Source organism: Passer montanus, unplaced genomic scaffold, assembly GCF_014805655.1.
Source record: "Passer montanus isolate IOZ18808 unplaced genomic scaffold, ASM1480565v1 scaffold4, whole genome shotgun sequence".
Taxonomy (NCBI): domain Eukaryota; kingdom Metazoa; phylum Chordata; class Aves; order Passeriformes; family Passeridae; genus Passer; species Passer montanus.
This window is the reverse complement of record NW_024368818.1, coordinates 12,065,415-12,084,978: the sequence shown is the minus strand read 5'-3', so window position 1 is coordinate 12,084,978 and position 19,564 is coordinate 12,065,415. Positions and strand designations below refer to the sequence as shown.

At 41.7% G+C, this 19,564-nt stretch overlaps 1 protein-coding gene across 4 annotated transcripts in view; it reads right to left on the bottom strand.

The window, feature by feature from the left end:
- Nucleotides 1-4,089: 4,089 nt before the first annotated feature.
- The window catches only part of SMCO4 (single-pass membrane protein with coiled-coil domains 4), a 28,776-nt gene continuing 13,301 nt past the window's right edge, over nt 4,090-19,564 (bottom strand). For 2 of the 4 annotated variants that reach the window (XM_039718739.1, XM_039718742.1), the window contains one exon: nt 4,090-5,173. In XM_039718739.1, the coding sequence (XP_039574673.1) occupies nt 4,862-5,041 (180 nt within the window). In that variant the 5' untranslated portion in view covers nt 5,042-5,173 and the 3' untranslated portion in view covers nt 4,090-4,861. Of the gene's footprint in view, nt 5,174-15,181; nt 15,185-15,320; nt 15,363-19,564 lie in introns of those variants that run through there. The other 2 variants (XM_039718740.1, XM_039718743.1) reach the window with 2 other exon arrangements.

Below are 19,564 nucleotides of genomic sequence, written 5' to 3'. Positions count from 1 at the left end.
AGGTCAAATGCACGCAGTTGCCAACATGTTTCATCAAGATGTAATTTTGAAGTAGTTGGTGGCATAAGAGCTGCCAGAGCATTGCTGTCCAATTCACTTCCCAAAACTTTCTCAGAGGGGGCTGAAACAGCAGTTACTGAATACTAAACAGCCATTTAAAAGTGGCTCACATGAAAGTAGAATATTTAGCGCATTTTCTTCCTTTTCTTACTCTCTCCTTTTATGTACGGGAAATTTAGGAGTATAGGAATGCAAGAGTGTCAGACAGTGGGTACTCTGAGCCAGTGTAGAGAGGAATTCAAACTGCAGCAGCAAAACACAGTGCCAGATGAACCCAAAAACCAACAAACAATCACAGGCACGGCTCTCTTGCTTTTTTGATGGGTAAGAATTAAACAACAGCCAATAAATCTGTGCTGTGATCAGAGACAGTACAGGAAGTGCTGAACCCCCCAGTGTCACTGTTCTGGCTTTATTGTAGTGGAACTGGTTCTAATTCCTGATTTAACAGCACTACAACAGCCACAGAATCAAGCCACCAGCACTTAATAATTCAAAGCTCAACTAAACACCACCGGTGGGAATGAGAAGGGAGCTGTCAACAGAGACTGCTGAATGCATGAGCCCCAGGTGACTTCACATCTACAGTCTGTCCTGCCAGCCATCAAAGCCTGGATTACACAGCCAGCTCAGGTATGTGCTGAACTCCTCTCCTGCTGCTCTCTGCTCCTGCTTCTCCCACAGACTCAACAGCTGGCAGAGTGTGCTGGGGAGAAGGTCCTTAGCTTGTATCATTCTCCTCTGGCTTTACAACCTACAACAGCCAGTTACGTCATTCACAATCTTTTATTTTCTCAGTTTAATTCCATTCAAAATAGCTATCTACTAGATGTTACACACAAACTGCCTTGTGCTAGGAAAATGTGGGTTTTTTTTCTCCTCACACACAGCTTCTGCTGAGAAAATTCTAGGTTAAGCAGAGTTCATTGGAGTTGGGTAAACCAATGTGGGAGCTGTGTGTTGTTTTTCCCTCGCTGTGGGGATCAGATCTCAAAGTTCTCTGTGGTGGAGTTACTCTTTAATCACATGGACACCTTCAAATCCATAAATAGACTGTAATTTAATGTACTGCATCTAAGTTTCTGCTAGTGGATTGAGCAATGCCATATACTATGATATGCTGCATTCCTGTGTCCCTTTCTAAACCAACAGATCAGTCTGTTTCTTTCACCTCTTCCACAGCTACAGGAGTGTTCAAAGCTGTACATGAACCATCTGGGCACTGAATGTAAACAGTCTGAAAAAAGAACAGTGCATCTTCTCTGGTGTGTGCATTTAAACTGAACATAAGTGAATAAGTAAATTTTTCTTGTAGATGGATTGAAACATGAGACCAGGAGCAAATCTCTCCGAGCTCTTAAAATACGTGTAGTTCTTCCTTCAGACCCCAGGCAGTGCCACTGGCTTCTGTCACCTGGCTTTGGGGAGCTGGGGCCATGTGTAACACAGCTGGGCATTCACCCACTGCAAGAATACTTGACACGATCACTTTATTTTCTTAGCACTTTGCAGACATTTATAAAACTCCATTCAAACCTTGATGTTTAAGTATTTGACTCAGATTTGATTTATGCTTTGAAAAATCAGGTTTTAAAAACTGCTTCTATAACTTGATTTATCAGAAGGAAATGGCAGGTTTTTAATGACTTCACCTGATAATGAGCACTCTTGGAAATCATAAGACACTGCTGAAGAAGTGTCTCAGCATGAGTCTTCTGGAAAATGCTTGTAATAAATCATTCAATTTTGCCCACAAGCTACTGTATGCTGGGAAAAGGTTTGAAACCCTATTTCTAAGACATTTTTGAAGGCAACTGACAGTTGAAGCAATACATACAGTTAAAAAAACAGAGGCACAGTTACACCTTTGGCTGAGAAGCTCACACAAGTTGACATTTGAGCAACCACCATTTATTTATTTCCCCATTATTACTCTGTGATTTTTGACAGCTTCTGTCTGCAGAGGCTTCATACCTTTTTTCCAAATCCACATTCTCATATTCAGTACTAGTAAAAGGGAATTTGGTAGAAAATGTCAGAATCCAACTTCATTGTTTACTAGAGAAAAAAATAGTTTGGTTTTTTTTAAGTTGAACTGTGAAATCAATTCCAGCTTCTACATAAGGAACTACATAATGAACCATTCAGAAAGTGTAACACTATTTTCCTCTCAATTAGCACTCAGAGAATTGCACATTTCAGAGAATTGAAATACACATCTTTAATTAGCTATAGGTCCATATTAATAGACATTTGTCTCTGAAAATATTATTATTGTGACCTGAAGAGTTTACAGATGACAAGAGATAAAGGAAGGGCGTAAGAAAAAAAATAGCAGAAATGTAACATCTCGTTAGAGGAGTAATCATAAATGTTATCTAACCCAACTGACCTTTTACCTGTTTAGTTGTTATCAGCCAGTTCATCAGTTCATTGCTCTTATGCCACAGACTCAACTCTTGCAGAAAATGAAGGTGGGGCAAAACCACATAAGGACTCTGAACAATTTCAGGGAAGGCTCTCTGAATTATAAAATCATTGCCTGGGCTCATAAAAAAGCCCTGCAGGTAGAAGCAGGAAATAAGCTACCACTCAGAGACGGGAAAGTCAGAAGAAGTTCATTAGAGCCATCACAAAGTATTACAGAACAAGAAGGGTCGGAAATCCCTGGTTAAGAATCTATGGAAGAGGACAATGAGGAGGAGTCTGCAAGAGGTTATCAAAAACTGCACTTCTATTCTAGACACCCAAGACACCAAGTACCCTGCAGAACATGCATATTTAAATTGCACACACTTTTGGTCACTTGCTCAGGCACAAATTTTATTCAAGCTGAACAGCTCAGTTAAAAAAGGTGCAAACTACCAGAGCTCCACTGCAGCCATCCCTGACTGAGAATAAAATAAAAATAGGACAAGGATTTGGTGCCTAGGAGAACAGAAACAGCTGGGAGATGACAGACTAAGCAATTACCGTTACAGATTCATCATTTCAGAGCTCCCCAGTTGAAGGAAGTGGTTGTCAGTGCAAAGCACAGATAATTTCAGTGTCAGCACACGGCCCGCTGAGCACAGGGGTTTGCCGGCAGACTTCCCGCTGGCCGCTCCGCGGGTAAACGCTCTTGCAGTCAGACCACGCTGGCCATGCTGTCTGTGCCGTTCGTTGTGCACACAGCCCAGCTATGATGCAAGCTGCGGGGGGGAACAACCTCACAGCACATCCAAACTCTTTCTTTAGGATCTAGTAAACTTTGTATTTCAAAAACATCTCGGTCTTCAGGGCCAGTTTTATTCTAGACACTCCCAACAGCAGTAGCACCGCGTCAGGAGCCACAGCCACCCTCGTGCCATCAGGTATCTGCATCGTCCCCAGTGGAGCCAGTTTATAGCCAGCCATAGGCTCACCCTGCTGGGGGAACAAGGGCCTTAGGGCAAAGTACCCTGCAAGGACCTGGATTTGCTCACCTGAAGTGGGTTTTTTTGTAAAGCAACTTTGGCTGGCAGCAGCATTCTGCACAGGAGCAGTTCATGGGGGTGATGCAGGAAACAGCCCCCTCTTTCACTGGCACCTCCGTGAAGAGTCCCACTGACTTCACTGGGACTATGCCTGAGCCAAAAGACTACACATGAGGGAAAGACTCAAGGGATCTTTAACTTTCAGCATAGAAATATTTCCTGCCATGCACCAGTGCACCATAGCATCAACATTCTTCCTTGCTTGGCCTCCATTTAAGCAGCAGTGAAGAGTTCTTAATCTCCTTCCCCAAATTCTTCTGAAGGTTAATGCCTATTGAGTGCCTTAAAATACTTGGATGAGAAAGGGCTATAGTAGAATACAGGGTCATTGAGGCATTTTGATGAGAATTTGTAGCTTAATTTCCTAGAATTAAACTGCCCAAGCTGTGCTCACAGGTTCCTTCCAGTGAGGGGATGGGGGTGTGCCACAGGACAGCAGCTCACTTCAGCAAACAGGTCAGAGACCAAAGTTACACTGTTACTTCTTCCTTCTCAATAAAAGAAATAATCAACATTTTGTATGCAAACCACCTTTTTATTGCCACTTACACAGTTTCAAATATTGAACATTCAGATAAGCAACTATCTGTGTTTATGTAGTTTGTTATTAGTTACTTCACCATAACCTGGCAGAATCTCCCTGTCCAAAGTCTGTAAGATTCCATCCAGCAGGTCCTGAAGTATTCACTTTGCATGTTGGCATCTCACACCAAAAAGAAATTCTTTTTGAGTGAACTATATAGTGGTTGATGAAAAAATTATTACACAATGTAGGCTCTCACAATGTCACATTTTTTTTGCAAAATAATTTGAAGATTCCAAGTAAGACTTCTTTTATTCAAAAATAAATATATCCTTTCTGAATCAAAGCACTTCATATGACATTAAGTACAAAGAAGAAATGTACTTCTTTGGAAATTCTGAAATAGACATACAAGAGCTCATGGGAGCAACATTATCTGTAACAGTGATAAAAGCTGAAAGCTGATTTTTACAAATTTATAGCAGAACACGATTTCCTTTTACAATATAGAGCTTCAAACAGCTTTAAGAAAAACACCATTTTTAAAAGTCTGAAAGGCACATAACTGGACCATAAAACGTACTGGCACATTCACTAATACGTTTTATGTTACATTCCTAAAGAGAATCTGTGGGACTCTGGCCAAGAGAAAGACTGAAAATACCAGCAAGATCCTTTGCAAAGTACTAAAAGAGTGGCAGAGAGTTCCTTTTGGCTCTTGGTAAAATTAATATCCCAAAGCTAGAGAGTCTGAAAAGCTGCATCATTCAGTTGTGTTGGGCCGAGTCGCTACATAAACAAACACAACAATCAGCAGTACTACGACAGCCAGTGTGGGAAGCACCACGGTGGTGATCTGTTGCCGGGCTTCTTGCATTGCCTGCTTTCTCTCCTTTTTATCTTTGGAGGTCTCTTTTTTGGGTTTTCCTCTAAGCTGCCTCATCCTCCTCTGTGGATCTTTTTTTTGCTGAAATGTGGGACCAAAGTGAGTGGAACAGCAGAAGATTGCTCAAGGCCTTTTGAAACAAGAGGCTGAAGAATTCCTTTTCTGCTGAGTGGTTGGCTGTGCAAGAAACTGCAAAAGAAAGAAAACAATTCTTTGAGCAAGATCTACACATATTCCAGTCATTAAAAACATTTACAGCTCCACTTGGTAAATCTTTCATCCAATGGACACCAATGCAGTTTCTTTCAAGGAAACAGGATCATGGAGTTCAGCTCATCCACACAACACTTTCCCCATAAAAACCAGAGCAGTTCATCATGGTGTGTATCAGTCCAAGAACCCTGAACTTACATTGTATTCTGTTAAGCCAGAAACAAAGCCCAGCACCATACATTTTATCCTCCAAGGCAAAAAAGGTAACACAGCTAAAGACTTAATGAAAATAATCTGAATTAGTCTTGCATCAACACATGGTTCCAGCTGCCCTTGGAGGAGGCAGGGAGGAGGCTCCCTGCTCAGGGGCTGTGGCTCCCACAAACCTGCAGAACAAGGAGGGGCAAGCACACACCCGGCCACAAGCATTTATCATCCACAACAGGTATTTATTGGCATAAAGGGTACTCCAACAGGAAGAAATGGGGAGAAAAAGCTGCTTAATTTAATACTTCTGGTTCTGCTGCCACACAACAAAGTCTAAATCATAATGTGACTCAGTGCTGTCATTCTCATTGCAGCTGTCATTGACAAATTGAAAAGAAGCCCCAGCCATAACAAGTCTACTAACCACTGGTGTAGACAACCAGTCATCAATAAAGTAGAAGGTAGGTGTTCTGTAGTATCTCCTAGACAATTTTTAAATACAGTAGTATCTACAAAGTGAGATTAACAAAAACACAGCACGGTATGAAAGCCTCTCTGAAATGAGAGTTAGTAGGGGCTTAACATTTCCATCCCAAACTTTTTTTTGCCCCTGAGCTGCCTGGAGCTGTGCAATTCCCTGGCTGCACAGAGAGGGTGGATGCCAGCCAATAGTTATATTCTTCTCCACCACATCCCCCAGTTCTGCCATGGCACAACAGCTGGACACAGGCCACACATAAACAAACACAGATTTGGAGGGTTATAATTACTGGTATCAAATACTGAGTTGAATTGAAGCAAATCATGAACTCAGGTTTTTCCATCATTCTAATATACTCAGAATAAAACGTATGTAGTAACTAGTGGGTTACTGCAACTTCCTCTTTTCTTTCCCTCTTTTTTATATCAAAATGTAAAGATGATTTTAATGTGCTGCTGTAGGTGAGGAGCATATGTCAACAAGCAAAGGTGTAAAGCTCAGTTCACCCCAGACACAATTTCCTCTTGATGTGTCATCTCTGGTTGATGCTACAACTTGTCTTATGACTACTTTTTTGAAAAACAAGAGGTTTCACTGAGGGTGACATGCTTTCTTTTGGTGTTGCCACTCAATCTCATTCATCAGCCTCATCACAAAAGCAAAACGGAACTAAAAACACCACAAAACAAGAATCCTCACCTAGAGGTTATGTGCAGCTACAAAGGACTTTTCATCCTTTCACACAGGTAACAACCTGTCTGCTGTGAATCTCATCCAGGCAATTACTTTGCATCATTTAAGGTACAATGTGGAATAACTCTGCTAAACTTGGACTGATAGAAGTGACCAGACTATCACAGCAAGCCTGTGGTACTACAAAACCAGCAACAAGGCAAAGAATCAATACTTCTGGCTTTGTATGGTCCATCCTGGATGCAATCTAAACAAATAAACAACGCCAACATGACCATAAAAAAATTCCATTCCCAACAAAAAAAAAGGAATCAAGCATGACAAGATCTCAGTGTTCAGCTGGATTTATCAATTCTATATCCCCTGCCTAAACATCTTTCAGGAAGTTGTTTTCTGATCGTAAACAGCAAATTCAGCTTGCAGTCTAAGGCAAACCCCTCATTTCAGTTTTGAGAGAGCACAAAAGGGGAACCTTGGTGCGTAGGATATTTTTCAAAAGAGGAAACAATAAAATTCAAGTCTTAAAAAGAATCAATTCCTTCAGAATCAAAATATGTAACAGATTTAGAGACCAGAAGTGGTCAATGAACTTCAGGATGGGGAAGTAAGCAAGAATTGGATGGAGCAACTACACACAACACCCTGTTCCCATCTTTTAATCAAATGGGCTATGTAATTTCTAAACTTCCATAACTTTCTTCTCAGCAAATCTTCAATGCTCCCTAACTCAGGGAGGAGCTTTTGATATACACCACCTGCAAGCCATGAGTTTCTGGTTTGGTGGTATTTTTATCACTTCCCTGACTAACTTCTGAATGTCCTCTGGGGCAAAACAAATTTTTTACCCCTTCCATTTCCATTCCCTCTCCTGCTCTGCTCACAAGATTCATTACCAAACTCTAGAAAAATTACTATGCAAAATAAAGTTTTACATTTGTCCTTTGGGATAATTAGCCAACCAAAACATTTCAGGCTGTATTTTGGTATTATTTTCTGGTTCCACTGTTAATGTATGTCTGTGGGTTTTGTATCTGGATTACCCACAAGACCCAAGAAGTGATGGACAGTAAAAGCCCCTGGGACTTTCTGTATACCACAGTAACAAAGAGGAGTTGCCATTAAACCAATCTCTCTAATGATAAATGTATGCCTTGTTCTGTGCAGCATCACTTACTACCCAGACACTAAAAACATCAGGATGGTTTTTTTAAGTCTCTTTTGAATGAATATTTCATTCTGAAGCAGAATTATACCAAGTTAATTACATACACTGGCTAAGATCTGACAGCTTAGAACAGAAAGCCTTCCCGCAAACGTCAGCAGCACTTGAATTGCAAGCTGACACTCTCCGGTTTGGGAAGCTGGCATCAATCTCCAAATACGTATCCAGTAGACTGCGTTACTTGGCTTTGCCACTGGCAGAGATGGACTCGCACCGAAACTGACCCAGCGTTTTCAGAGACACAAGCCTTAGGGGTCATCTTAACTGAACCATAAAATGGAAGTGGTCAATCTCTGGAAGTTGCTGCCAGGGTCCTGCTGCCACCAGGTGCCCAGCCATGACCGCCAGGATTGGACAGTTGCTGCAAGAAACAACACTTTCCCACAGGAAAAGTCCAGGATGTTGTAGATTCTGTTATGTTCATCCTGGAATGAAACATGCCTGAAAAACCAGTGCTCAGCTGGATACGAATTAACTGTAGAGCCCATGTTGTACAAGCACATTCAGAGTGCTTTACACTGTCAAGCCTCTCACCAGCCCCCAGGGCCTTCACTGACTACTAAAAATTATGGGAGAAAAGAAACAGATCCATAAAGCACATCAACACAGTGACAGGGGCAGGATTACAACATTAGGGTCTTGTTCCCTGTGGCGTGCACAGTCCATGAGAACAAATTATCTGACATTACTGAGCTTCATCCTCCCTCAGCCAGCAAACACCCTGCTTGTGCTCTGAGAAGGCTGAATGCCAGTGAAGAGAGGAAGGAAGCAATACAGCATTGGGATGGGTGTAATTAACAGTCTCATTAGCACTGCTCATTTGAAACATCTCAGAGCAAGCCACTATCAAAAGGTCAATGAGAAAGTGTTGTCCCACAGGTACTTCAGGCTTGTGCAAACTCAAACCTTGCCGCAGAAGAACTGGAAGCTCACCTTTCCTCCTCAGACAAAAGCTGAGTCTCCTTTCCATGCCAGTCTCCCCTGAAGAGGGGAGGGCTCTGCCACAGGCTGCACACATCCCATCCTCCTAAGGCTACTTCCCATCAGTATTAACTGCTCAACTGGCCCAGACATCTGGCAAAGGAGAAAGTGATCAAACTGGTTCAATTACTGCCTTAATTGGAAAGCCAGCAACTCCCTCAGCTGGTACACAAGCAGAACATCAACAGAAGGGATTAACACCGGCAAAAGTGGCATACCTGTAGTACACAACACTATGACAGCAGCCTGGCACTAGCCAGACATGGTAACTTCACCTTACTTTTATCAGTTTTGAAACTTAAAATTCAATAATAAAATTGCATAGAGTGATGAGGTTATTTTTAAGTTCACTATAGCAAAGTTTCCCCCAAAAGCAGAAACCTGCTGGCTAGAAAGAAACAATCTTGATTGCCAAGTCAAGAAAATGAGTGTTGACTCGGTGAAGTTGTTTGAAATACCCATCTCACAATGCCTACCCCAACTTAATACTAAAGAGCTAAGGTTTCCAGGAGAAAAAAAAAACAGTAAAAAAATTCAGGTTACTGAGGAGAAACCTAAAGACAACATTCTTCATTGTTCTTCATCATTGTTCTTCAACATAACACAAATTCACTAATTTAGTATTCTGGGTTGCCTACGAGAGCAATTACATGCCTCTTTGCCCATCATTAGCATTGCTTTTTATATACAAAAGTATTCTTCATTCTGTCATCTGGGTTAAGTTACTCTGCACTGTCTCTGCAGAGCTAATGTCAAAACCTAAAAACATGAACTGCTGGACTGAGTCACTGAAGTCACTCATACCAGTGCTGGAGTATTTGACAGCTTCTTAGACCAAGTCAATTGTGGCTAAGCAGGGACAATTTTATACCAGAATGCTGTAGTGGCATCTGAGTGATATCCTTCAAAATATACCAACAATCTTCCAACCACATCTATGCCAGTCTGTCATCTTCTTTTTTTTGGTAAAATTAACCCTGAGCTTCAATAATCTGCAGTTAAAAGCTCCTCACACCATACAAAGCTATTCCTGCGAGTCTTGAATGGCAGCCTCAACTCGGGCTAGACCACTGCTCCTGGAGTATTCCAAATCTGCATATGCAACACATGCACAAAAGATTTTGTTTATCTGCACTTAGGGTAATTGCATGTCTCAATGTCTAAAGAACTTATTATCACCAACCTTACAGCATGAATGTATTAACCATGTTAAACTGACTCATTTTTCTCAAAATCCAAAATCACAAGTGTATGCAAGCCAATTTGGCTCAACCTGGCTTCATGATCCTGCTACCAACACTGCAACATTCCTGGAACAGCAAAACAACTTGAAATTCAAACAAATAATCTGACAGGAATTAATTTTTATAATTTAAATTTTCCCTTAGGGCTATGGATGTTACTGAGTCATTAAAAACAAAATCAAACAACAAACCAGCAGACGATATGGACACACAGTATTCAGACTGCCTGCCAGCAGCTGGAAAAAAGGACACAAGACATCTAAGCAGACAATACTCTTCAGATTATTTGAGCATTATAAAGCCCCCAGACCAATAGATCCCAATCACTAAGACACACCAGCATCAGAGTTGAGAAGAAGCCAAACCAACAAATTTATCAGCTTGTTACTTATGTTTGCTGCTGGGCTGATTACTTCCAGGTCATGCAGCCGGAGTTGCTGCATGGAGGCTGGAAGAACCATTGGCCCCAAGAGCTGGAAAGAGGAGGTAGGGACCCCTACTCCAAGGGCAAGAGGAAGCCTGGCCAGCAGGGAACCACTGCTCAGCACTGTGTGGTCACTAAAACAGGAGCACTCCCTATCCTCATGACAAAGACATCCCTCCCCACCAGAGAAACAGGATTGTTCCTTGAGTGCTGCCGCAGCCCCAGACCATGGCACAGCGTCCTCTCCTTGCACAGTCCCAGCAGAATGGACACGGCCTCTGTGCAGCCAGAGCAGCAGTGCAGGGCCTCCTGCACACAAAGCTTTAATCCACCTTACCTCACAGAACTTCAGCTCCCTGCAGTGGAGGTGGTGACCACTGCAAAGGAACAGCAGCTTCTGACAGTGCAGAAGGAACCCTGATGTGCTGCCCCACTCAGCATGGGGAGCCCACAAGATGGCTGAAGTAATATCATTTCTTTTTTCCATCCTTAACAAAAGTGGGGTCCAAGCAACAGAGATGCTTTATTTCCTAGCTTTGAAACCAGGCAAATGTTTTGGGGTTTTTTTAATTATGACTGAACTGCATGTAATACTGTTACACAAACCATGGGTACTATTTAATAAAGGACAAGGATTATTTTAGGCTACCCCACAGAATCACAGAATTACACAATCAACTGGATTGGAAAAAGCCTCTGAGATTATCAAGTCCAACCTGTGACCAGACATCACCATGTCAAATAGACTGTAGCACTAAGTGCCACATCCAGTCTTAAACACCTCCAGGGACACTGACTCCACCTCCCTGGGCAGCCCATTCTAATGTCTAATCACCCCTTCTGTGAAGAAACTCTTCCTACTGTCCAACCTGAACCTCCCCGGTGCAGCTTAACACAGCGTCTTCTTGTCCTGTCAGTGGCTGTCTGAGAGAAGACTACAACCTCTTTTCAGGTAGTTGTAGAGACTGATAATGCCACCCCCGAGTCTCCTCTTCTCCCACTAAGTGCCACATCCAGTCTTAAACACCTCCAGGGACACTGACTCCACCTCCCTGGGCAGCCCATTCTAATGTCTAATCACCCCTTCTGTGAAGAAACTCTTCCTACTGTCCAACCTGAACCTCCCTGGTGCAGCTTAACACAGTGTCTTCTTGTCCTGTCACTGGTTGTCTGAGAGAAGACTACAACCTCTCTTCAGGTAGTTGTAGAGACCGACAATGCCACCCCCGAGTCTCCTCTTCTCCAGGCTTCTTCTCCATGAAACAGATTGATTACTTCAGAACTAATTTTACCTTGAGGTGACATACCACATTTTGGATGGGGAATTTTCCTTCCTGAAAGTCTAAGGTCTGGCCAAAGCATCACTTTCTAAGGTGATTTGGCCAGATTAGACATGAAGCTAAATGGGAATTTTGAAAAGTATTTCAGTAGGAGTCTGGAACAGATGTACAAGGAGGAATACTGGTACATGAAGCTCTAGATGAGGTCTCCAGAGAGTATAATTCTCTCCACAGCCTTTCCATCCACTGAGGTCCAACTCTATTTTACTACACATTTTAGTTGTGGCAGATATGTAAAAAGTAACAACCCTTCCATCTTCTCTGGAGAACATGTTCATCACTTAATGTGGCTATTACCTGGGTAGAACTTGCAGCAGCACCTGGACCAGTTTGGAATTCATCTCCCACACACAGACAAAGCTGAACCTGCCCATGTTTGTGTCAGACCCATTAGGCACCTGGTGCCTTGCAAGCTTGGCTCTATGGAGGGAGCTATTTGGGGAGAATAAGGGCAACTTTAACAGTTTTTAGGCAACTGCAGTGGTAAATGTCCAGCAGTATTTCCATCACACTCAAGCACAATTATTACACTTCATTTTTAATACTGGAAGTAAATTTTTATTTTTTTTTTAAATCTTGTTCTATGTAATCACTTTTGTGAGTGACAGAGCAAAGATTTGCCAATTTGACTATGAGTTCTGAACCCTAAAGACTGGGCCTGCCCAAAGGATTAGTAAAATCCTTCAATCCTAGTCACATCCTCCTCCCAAACCTCCCCAGACAACCCACTCTGAGTAACACAAAAGGGGTTCCACGACAAAGTGAATATTCCAGCTACAGGAGAGCTTCTTATGGTACTGGAACACAGTTCTGTGCAACCACTAAAGAGGGGAACTTTTAAAAAATCCAATTTTTTAATTTGTACAAGCCATCCCCTAATAAAACAAGCAATGACTGCAGCAACAGCCAAAAACATAACTTTCCTTCTCCATGATCAAAATCCTTTGGGTCAGGCATTCCTTCTAAACTGAAGCTGCACGGCAGAATTGATGCATACCTGAAGATAATGCTTGCAATGCTAAATTTGAGATCCTGTCTTTCAGTGACACTGTCATGATTTCAAAGTCTTCTAAAAATGAAGAAAAGCATTAAGAGAAAAATTTTTGCTCTGTGAAAAATGGATTTGCACGTTACAGCATGAGGCCAATTCTTAATATCATAAAAATTTACCTCAGTCTATTTAACTGTAGCAAGGAATTACAATTAGCAAATAAAAAGAACCCTGTTTTCAAGGGTGAAAGCTTTTAATTATACACCGAGCAATATGGAACTATTAAGATTCTGTTTGAAGTCGGTTTAACATTATTTTTTAGTGAGAGGTGGTGGCTTTTTTTCTAAAGCTGAATTGACCCATCATTACTGCAACATCACATTTACTGTAAATGCAGCTTTGAGAGTCTCCAAACTATTCACAGCATTTGGAAAATGAAAGCCATCACTGAATGCTGCCAGAAAGTCAGAGAGAGCAAGGCCACCAAAGCAGAAAGCTATTTCTGTATGATTCTCACAATTCTAAGGACTTGGGTATAGCAAGCAATCTCCATTAGAAACAAAGAGCTCTGGATCTCTGCATTTGGGGAGGCATTGGTAAACAGAGGCCAGGTGACCTGCAGTGCCATCCTATCTGCCCTGAATGCAGCAAAGAAACCGAGCAGAATGCAATTAAAATTAAATAAATAAATAGGCGAGTTCTTTTGCACCATGAACAGGTGGATAAATAATCCGTATTTTTCCTGGTAAAGAACCAACATGTAGCCAACTTTTCCAACAGGCAGTCCAATGAAGAAATACAACTAATGTTTACTGAAAACACAAGAAAAATAAACATGTCATTTCTGCCACTGCATGAATTAGATTCCTTGGGGAGGCTGTAAAAGAAGAGTTTGACATTCTGCATCTCCACAGCTACAGATGATCTTGCACATAAATGCAGTAAACCACAACATCTAGCATATGACTTGGTATTATGTGTTTGCTCAGCTGTTTTCATAAAAGGTAATTTTCTCAGCTGTTCCTGACAAGGCTCTTTTGGATACAAAACATTTATCTTTCCAGTGTATTTACATAAATTCAGTCAGTTTGTAAACAGCCACACTAAATAAATAATAACCTAGTCACTGGTGTCAGAGCTCCTCAAAATTTAAGTGCTGCTTTTCCAGACCAACCTTTGACATCTTCCAGGAGGGGCAGCAACATGAGTCTGGTGTGAAAACAATGTTCTTCTTTTCCAGTTTGGCTGTGTCACTGCCCACACCTCAAGCTGAACTGTCACCAGAGGGTAGCAGCGCTCATGTTCTGAAATGACGACGACCTGGATGGGAAACACACTTTTCCTACATGAGGTCTGGCTGGTGCTTCCCCTGTTCAAACTAAAGGGTTCCCAACACAGCCAGTCTGTGAGACAGCATCGCTGTAAACGCCTTTGAGACAGATCCCCAAGGCATGTGCCAGGCACAATGGCAGTGAGGCCGCAGTAACGCAAACAGGAGAGTTGAGGGACTGTCACTGCTTTTCATTACAATTCTACTGTCTTTAAAACTTTGGCACTGAAAATTCAATGCAAGCTAAAGATTAGCAGGCGGAAAAATCCTTGTCCACCCAGCAAGCAAGGATGGAATGTTAAATCTGATGCTAAAGATTAGCAGGCGGAAAAATCCTTGTCCACAGCAAGCAAGGATGGAATGTTAAATCTAAAACCACAGAAACCACAGAGGCAAGAGCTGAGCCTGGGCAGCAGGTTGTGTGTACGTACACCTGTGTGTGCACTGGAGAGGAGAAGGATGCAGCGTGACTGACAGAAGAGAAAAGCTGGAAGAACAGTCCGAAATAGCACAAATCTAGAACATCCAGAAATGTGTACTTCCTGACCACAAGACAATCTCTGTATGCTGGATCAGAACTATTTGTGAAACAGTTTGTTTCTTCAGAAGGCACAAAGGGAAATCTCGCTCCTCCAGCTCAAACATAAAGAACTATCTGGCACAGGAATATGCAAGATGGATGTGCATGCAGCTGGGCACCTGAAATCCCCCAGACAGTCCCACAGCAGAAAATGGACAGCACTGGACTTACCATTTTATTCTATACAGTATCTTAGAAGTATTCACAGATTTAAAGCAAGCCTGATGCAATCAGTCAGAACACACTGAATGAGGGATTCAGATCTCAAACTCATCCCCTTTGGGGCTTGTCTGAAGTTCTGGTTTTTCAAGCTTTTCTTGGCACGGATAGTTTGTCAGTAGGAGGCTGAGGAAAGACTGCTGGCAACATGCCTGTCTCTCCCTGCTCCCACATGTGACAGGGACAGACTGCGTGACACTGGAGAGTAACTAAATCACACAGAAATCAACCCAAATACAATCTATGAAGTGGGTACCTGTTACTCTCCTCACTTGCTTTCCAAGCTTTATTTTAGAGCTTATGCAGTGCTGCCATTTGGCAGATTTCATTCCCACCTCTGCTGCTTTCTACGCACTCATTTCATCTGGATAATCAAGTGATCAATGAATGAAATAAAAGCCTCCACCTTACCTTGGACGAGCACTACAGTTTTAGGCTACAGCTCTTCCTCCAGCAGCCAGAAATCCACACCTTTCCCAAATTCCTTTCAGTTACAGAAATGTTCTCAACATCAGTGCGAAAACAATGCAATCAGAACACCTTTTTTTTGAAGAGGGGTGGGGGGAGGAAAGATAAGAACTGAGATTTGCAACACAGGATGGGTGGGGAAGTTTTTCTTCCTACTACTCAGTAAAATCTCATTCTGTTTACTCTCCAGCTTAAACCTGAAGCCTTATTACATTTCACTAAACTATCCCACATTATAATAAAGCAGTAGGCTTTCCTGCCATGATTGATAGACTCTTCGCAATTCTTTAAGGGGAAGGCACATAATTACATACAGCTGGATTAGGCTGATCAAATTCCTGTTAGTGTCTGTCAATATACACATAATAAGACAGTGTGACATTAATGTAAACTAATTTAAATGCAGAAAGTTTAATTAAGACTTAATAAAATTACAAACAGAAAGAAGGTTTTGCACATTCTAACCAAAGGGAATTGCTTAGCAAAGCCACCCTATAAACACAAACCTGTTTTGCCTGATCAGGTCTGCAACACTGATTCTTGCACCACCTATTTATTTATATATTCTTGCTTACAGTTCTACTGCCAAGACTTTCCCCCAGTTCAAAAACTTGGAAGCAGAAGCAAATGCTGTGGAGCCATGTGTGTAACAGAGTCCATTATGAACAAGCCCAGGTAGTCAGAGAAGGATGTCTCAGAAGTTCCTCTACAACACTCAGCAAGCAACTATTGATCAGTACCACAGTTCAACACAGTGCAGTGTAAGTGACCTCCTTTTAAAGCACTTACCAAGACCAAAACATCACCTCCCCCTATGCAACACTAGTCACATTCACCCCTCTCATTTAGTCCTGTACAGCCTCCTTTTCCACTCGCGTTGTTTTTAAAGCAATCTGCTGCATTCACAGCATCACTCTCAGAGTCACCAGTGATACAGGATACCGCATTAACCCCAGTAAGCTCAGTGCAAGACTAAGCTTCTCTCCCTGCTGCATTGTTCCAAGGGTAGTGCACTGACTTAGCTGTCCTTTTCCTGCAACTCTTAAGGACGTGGTTGCAATGATTTCCTAATGATATCTAAAATACACTGAAAGCTTGGTATGGCACACTGTCTCTTTGTGTAAGCCCATGCATGCAGGGCCAGGGAGATGAAGGTATGGGTGCCTGAAGTCCAGTTATCTACACATGTTCCCTTTCCCCTTCACTCAGTGATACCGACTCATTCTGTCATCACCATTCCCAACCTAGACGCCCTTGCTGTTTCTGTGCCAGGCATTTTCCAAGACAGTGACCCAACCAGAAGGGTGCAGGAGCAACTGTGCCACTGCAGACCTTCCCTCCACCATCAAGGATGCCTGTGTTTTGTTACTAAAAAGTAGGACAGCAGATCTTCCACAGAGCAATTCGGTCCTCCCCAGCACACTTATTTTCCCATGCTAAGATTTCCTGGTATGCTCCCTGCCAAATTAAATCAATCTGAGTATCTTGTTAAAGAAAAAAAACACTGCAGATTTTGATCTATTTTTATTAGTCTGCCAGTTGAGCCTGTTGCTCTGATCTGGTTTACTTGACAATTCCTTAGCTGTTATGCTTAGCCACTTCTCTGCAGAGGCCCTACAGTATTTCAAGAATATTAGAAAATTCTGAGTACAATACAGCATCCTCACCATGGCCTTATCCAAAAAAGCTGCAAAAATTCTGAACTGGTCCATTTCACAAACATGAACATTTCCTGTAGAATTAGGTCTTGTCAGCTGGGGGAAGAGGAAGAGGGAAACAAGGAAAAACCTGAGAAATGTGAGTGCTAGAAAGGATTACAGTGCAATCTCCTGAAAAATATATTAAAACTCAATACCGTATTAAAACTGATGAAAAAAATTAAGCCCTCCTGTGTTCAATCACATCCCTCCAAAGCTCTTGGCCAACCTCTCCATGTTAGAGACAAATCACTGTTAGATAACCTTTTCTGAACAAGTCTATCACTTATTCTAGTTTATGTTCTGCTTCCTTTGGCAGCACAGCTATTTAAGTCATCCTTCTAATCCAGAGCCTATGGTAATTTTTCTTTTCTCTTCTAGGGCAATTCTTCAAAGCATCATAAAGGCAAATTTAATAAGCACCTCAATTTGTATTGCTTGCTATTTATAATACTGCAAGCACCTGCTGCTGCTGAGACCTAAGCACATATCTGTCTTACTCTGCATGGACTGATTTGGATTAATCTTAACTAGTTTCATATTTTAAAGCAATTTCAAGAAATACTGCTCCAAGCTGCTGGGTGGATTAGTTGTGTTTTGTTTTTTTTCTCTTTGGGGTGTTGCTTTTTTGTTAGGTTTGGCATTTGGTTTTTTTTCCTTCAGTGTTTTTTGTTTGGGTTTTTTTTTATTCATATTGTGGTACCCTATTCCTATTGTAGTACCCTATTCCTATTGTAGTACCCCCTATTTTTATTAAGATACTGCTGACCAGCTCTTAAAAATACAACTCATTTTGCTTCCTGTTTAAACCAGCCACATTTGATAAGTGTATTATATATATATATTTATCATTTTACTGGAGTACTCAGTAGATCCCTCTTGTCAATTTAACAGCAGGCACTCAACAATCAAACCAAGTTACTCCTGGAACCCCAACAGCAGACGTCAAGTCAGCACTGGAGCTCATGGATGGCTCTGGGAGCTGTGCACGGGCAGGGAATGGGTGTTTAAAGGTTCCTGCCATGATCCAGTCCGTGTAGGGTTTGAATCACGTATTATTTGACCTTCTCTCAAAAGAGGGATGTATTAGTTTTTAATCTCATCCAAGTGCTTGCAAACACCAAGTGACAGCTAAGGCTACACAGTACAGAAGTTAAGTCCTATGTCTGACCTTTCAAGAGAGGCTGAGGAATCATGTCCTTAGGCACCTCTTCAGAGCCTGTCTTCCATAGCTTACAGACAACATTAATGGCTGCACCTTGGGCTGTGGACATCCTGATATCTACATCAACACCACCTACTCTTACTGTTATTTCATTTGACAAGATGACAGATAGGAAGTTTAATGCAGTGGGGGGAAAGGAAGAAAAAAGTTATGATGCAGTGAAAATAGGTGAGCAAGATAATAAAGCCCAGACAGAAAGTGCAGGAGAGCCCCCTTAGCGTGCAGGGGGAAAAAAAAGAAAATTAAAACAAAGACAAACCAGCACACAGAAGAAAAGCTGCACTGAAGTAAAATAAAGACTGAAAGAAGTGGATGGAAGAGTCCATCCATCAAAGAAGACCGACATCAGTGATGAGTCTCACTTCTGCACTGTGTGTCTTTGCTTTTAGTGGCTGACAGCTGAGGCTCCTACTTCTCATCCATCTCCTGCCTACGTATTTAGGTGTGATGGAGCAGCCTCCTCCACAACCAGTCGGGAGACCTCATGGGAGACTTCACAGGATACTCTGCAGACAATTTAATCTCAAGAGTGACCCTCATTCCCATAAACTCCTACTCCAGAGGGGCTGTGCTATCTGACTCCCTGCAGTATATAATATAGGCTTTACAAGGTAAGATTTTAAATATTCTCATTAAAAACACACCTCTTTATCAATAAAACAGAGTCTGTTTTTATTCACCCCAATCATGGCAAGATTGTTGTTAACTTCATGACAAAAGCATGCTCATGAATATGTAAAACAAAGTTTCCAAAACTGCTTTTAACTGCATTTGTTGGAAAATTAGGCAAATGGAAAGGCTCAGAGACAAGAAACATCATTGTAAGACAATCAGTAGTATGCTCTCCTCTTACTTATCAACAACAAAAGCCAATACAGACATTATCTTGGGAATCCATGGATTTTTAAATTTTCTCTTAACAACAATACAGATTTCCTCAGAAAATAAACGAGGTAAAGGGAGACCTTGCATGTCATCTAAAAAGAAGAGATGCCATTTATCCTTCAGCTTTTGGCTGTGGATTCCAAATTACTGTCTCAAAACATCTGTAACCTTCATGTGTTCTCATCTTCTTTCACAATTACTTCTTATCATGTGTGGAGGTCTTGAACTTTTGCAACAGCTATACTGAGTAAATCAGCTATAAACAGACATGCTATTGATACTCCAAGCCAACAGCTAATCATGATTTCTAGTCTTTCAAGCAAATAGGACAACTTAAAATGGCAAACATTGCTCTATCTACTCATCCATAAATTAGGAGT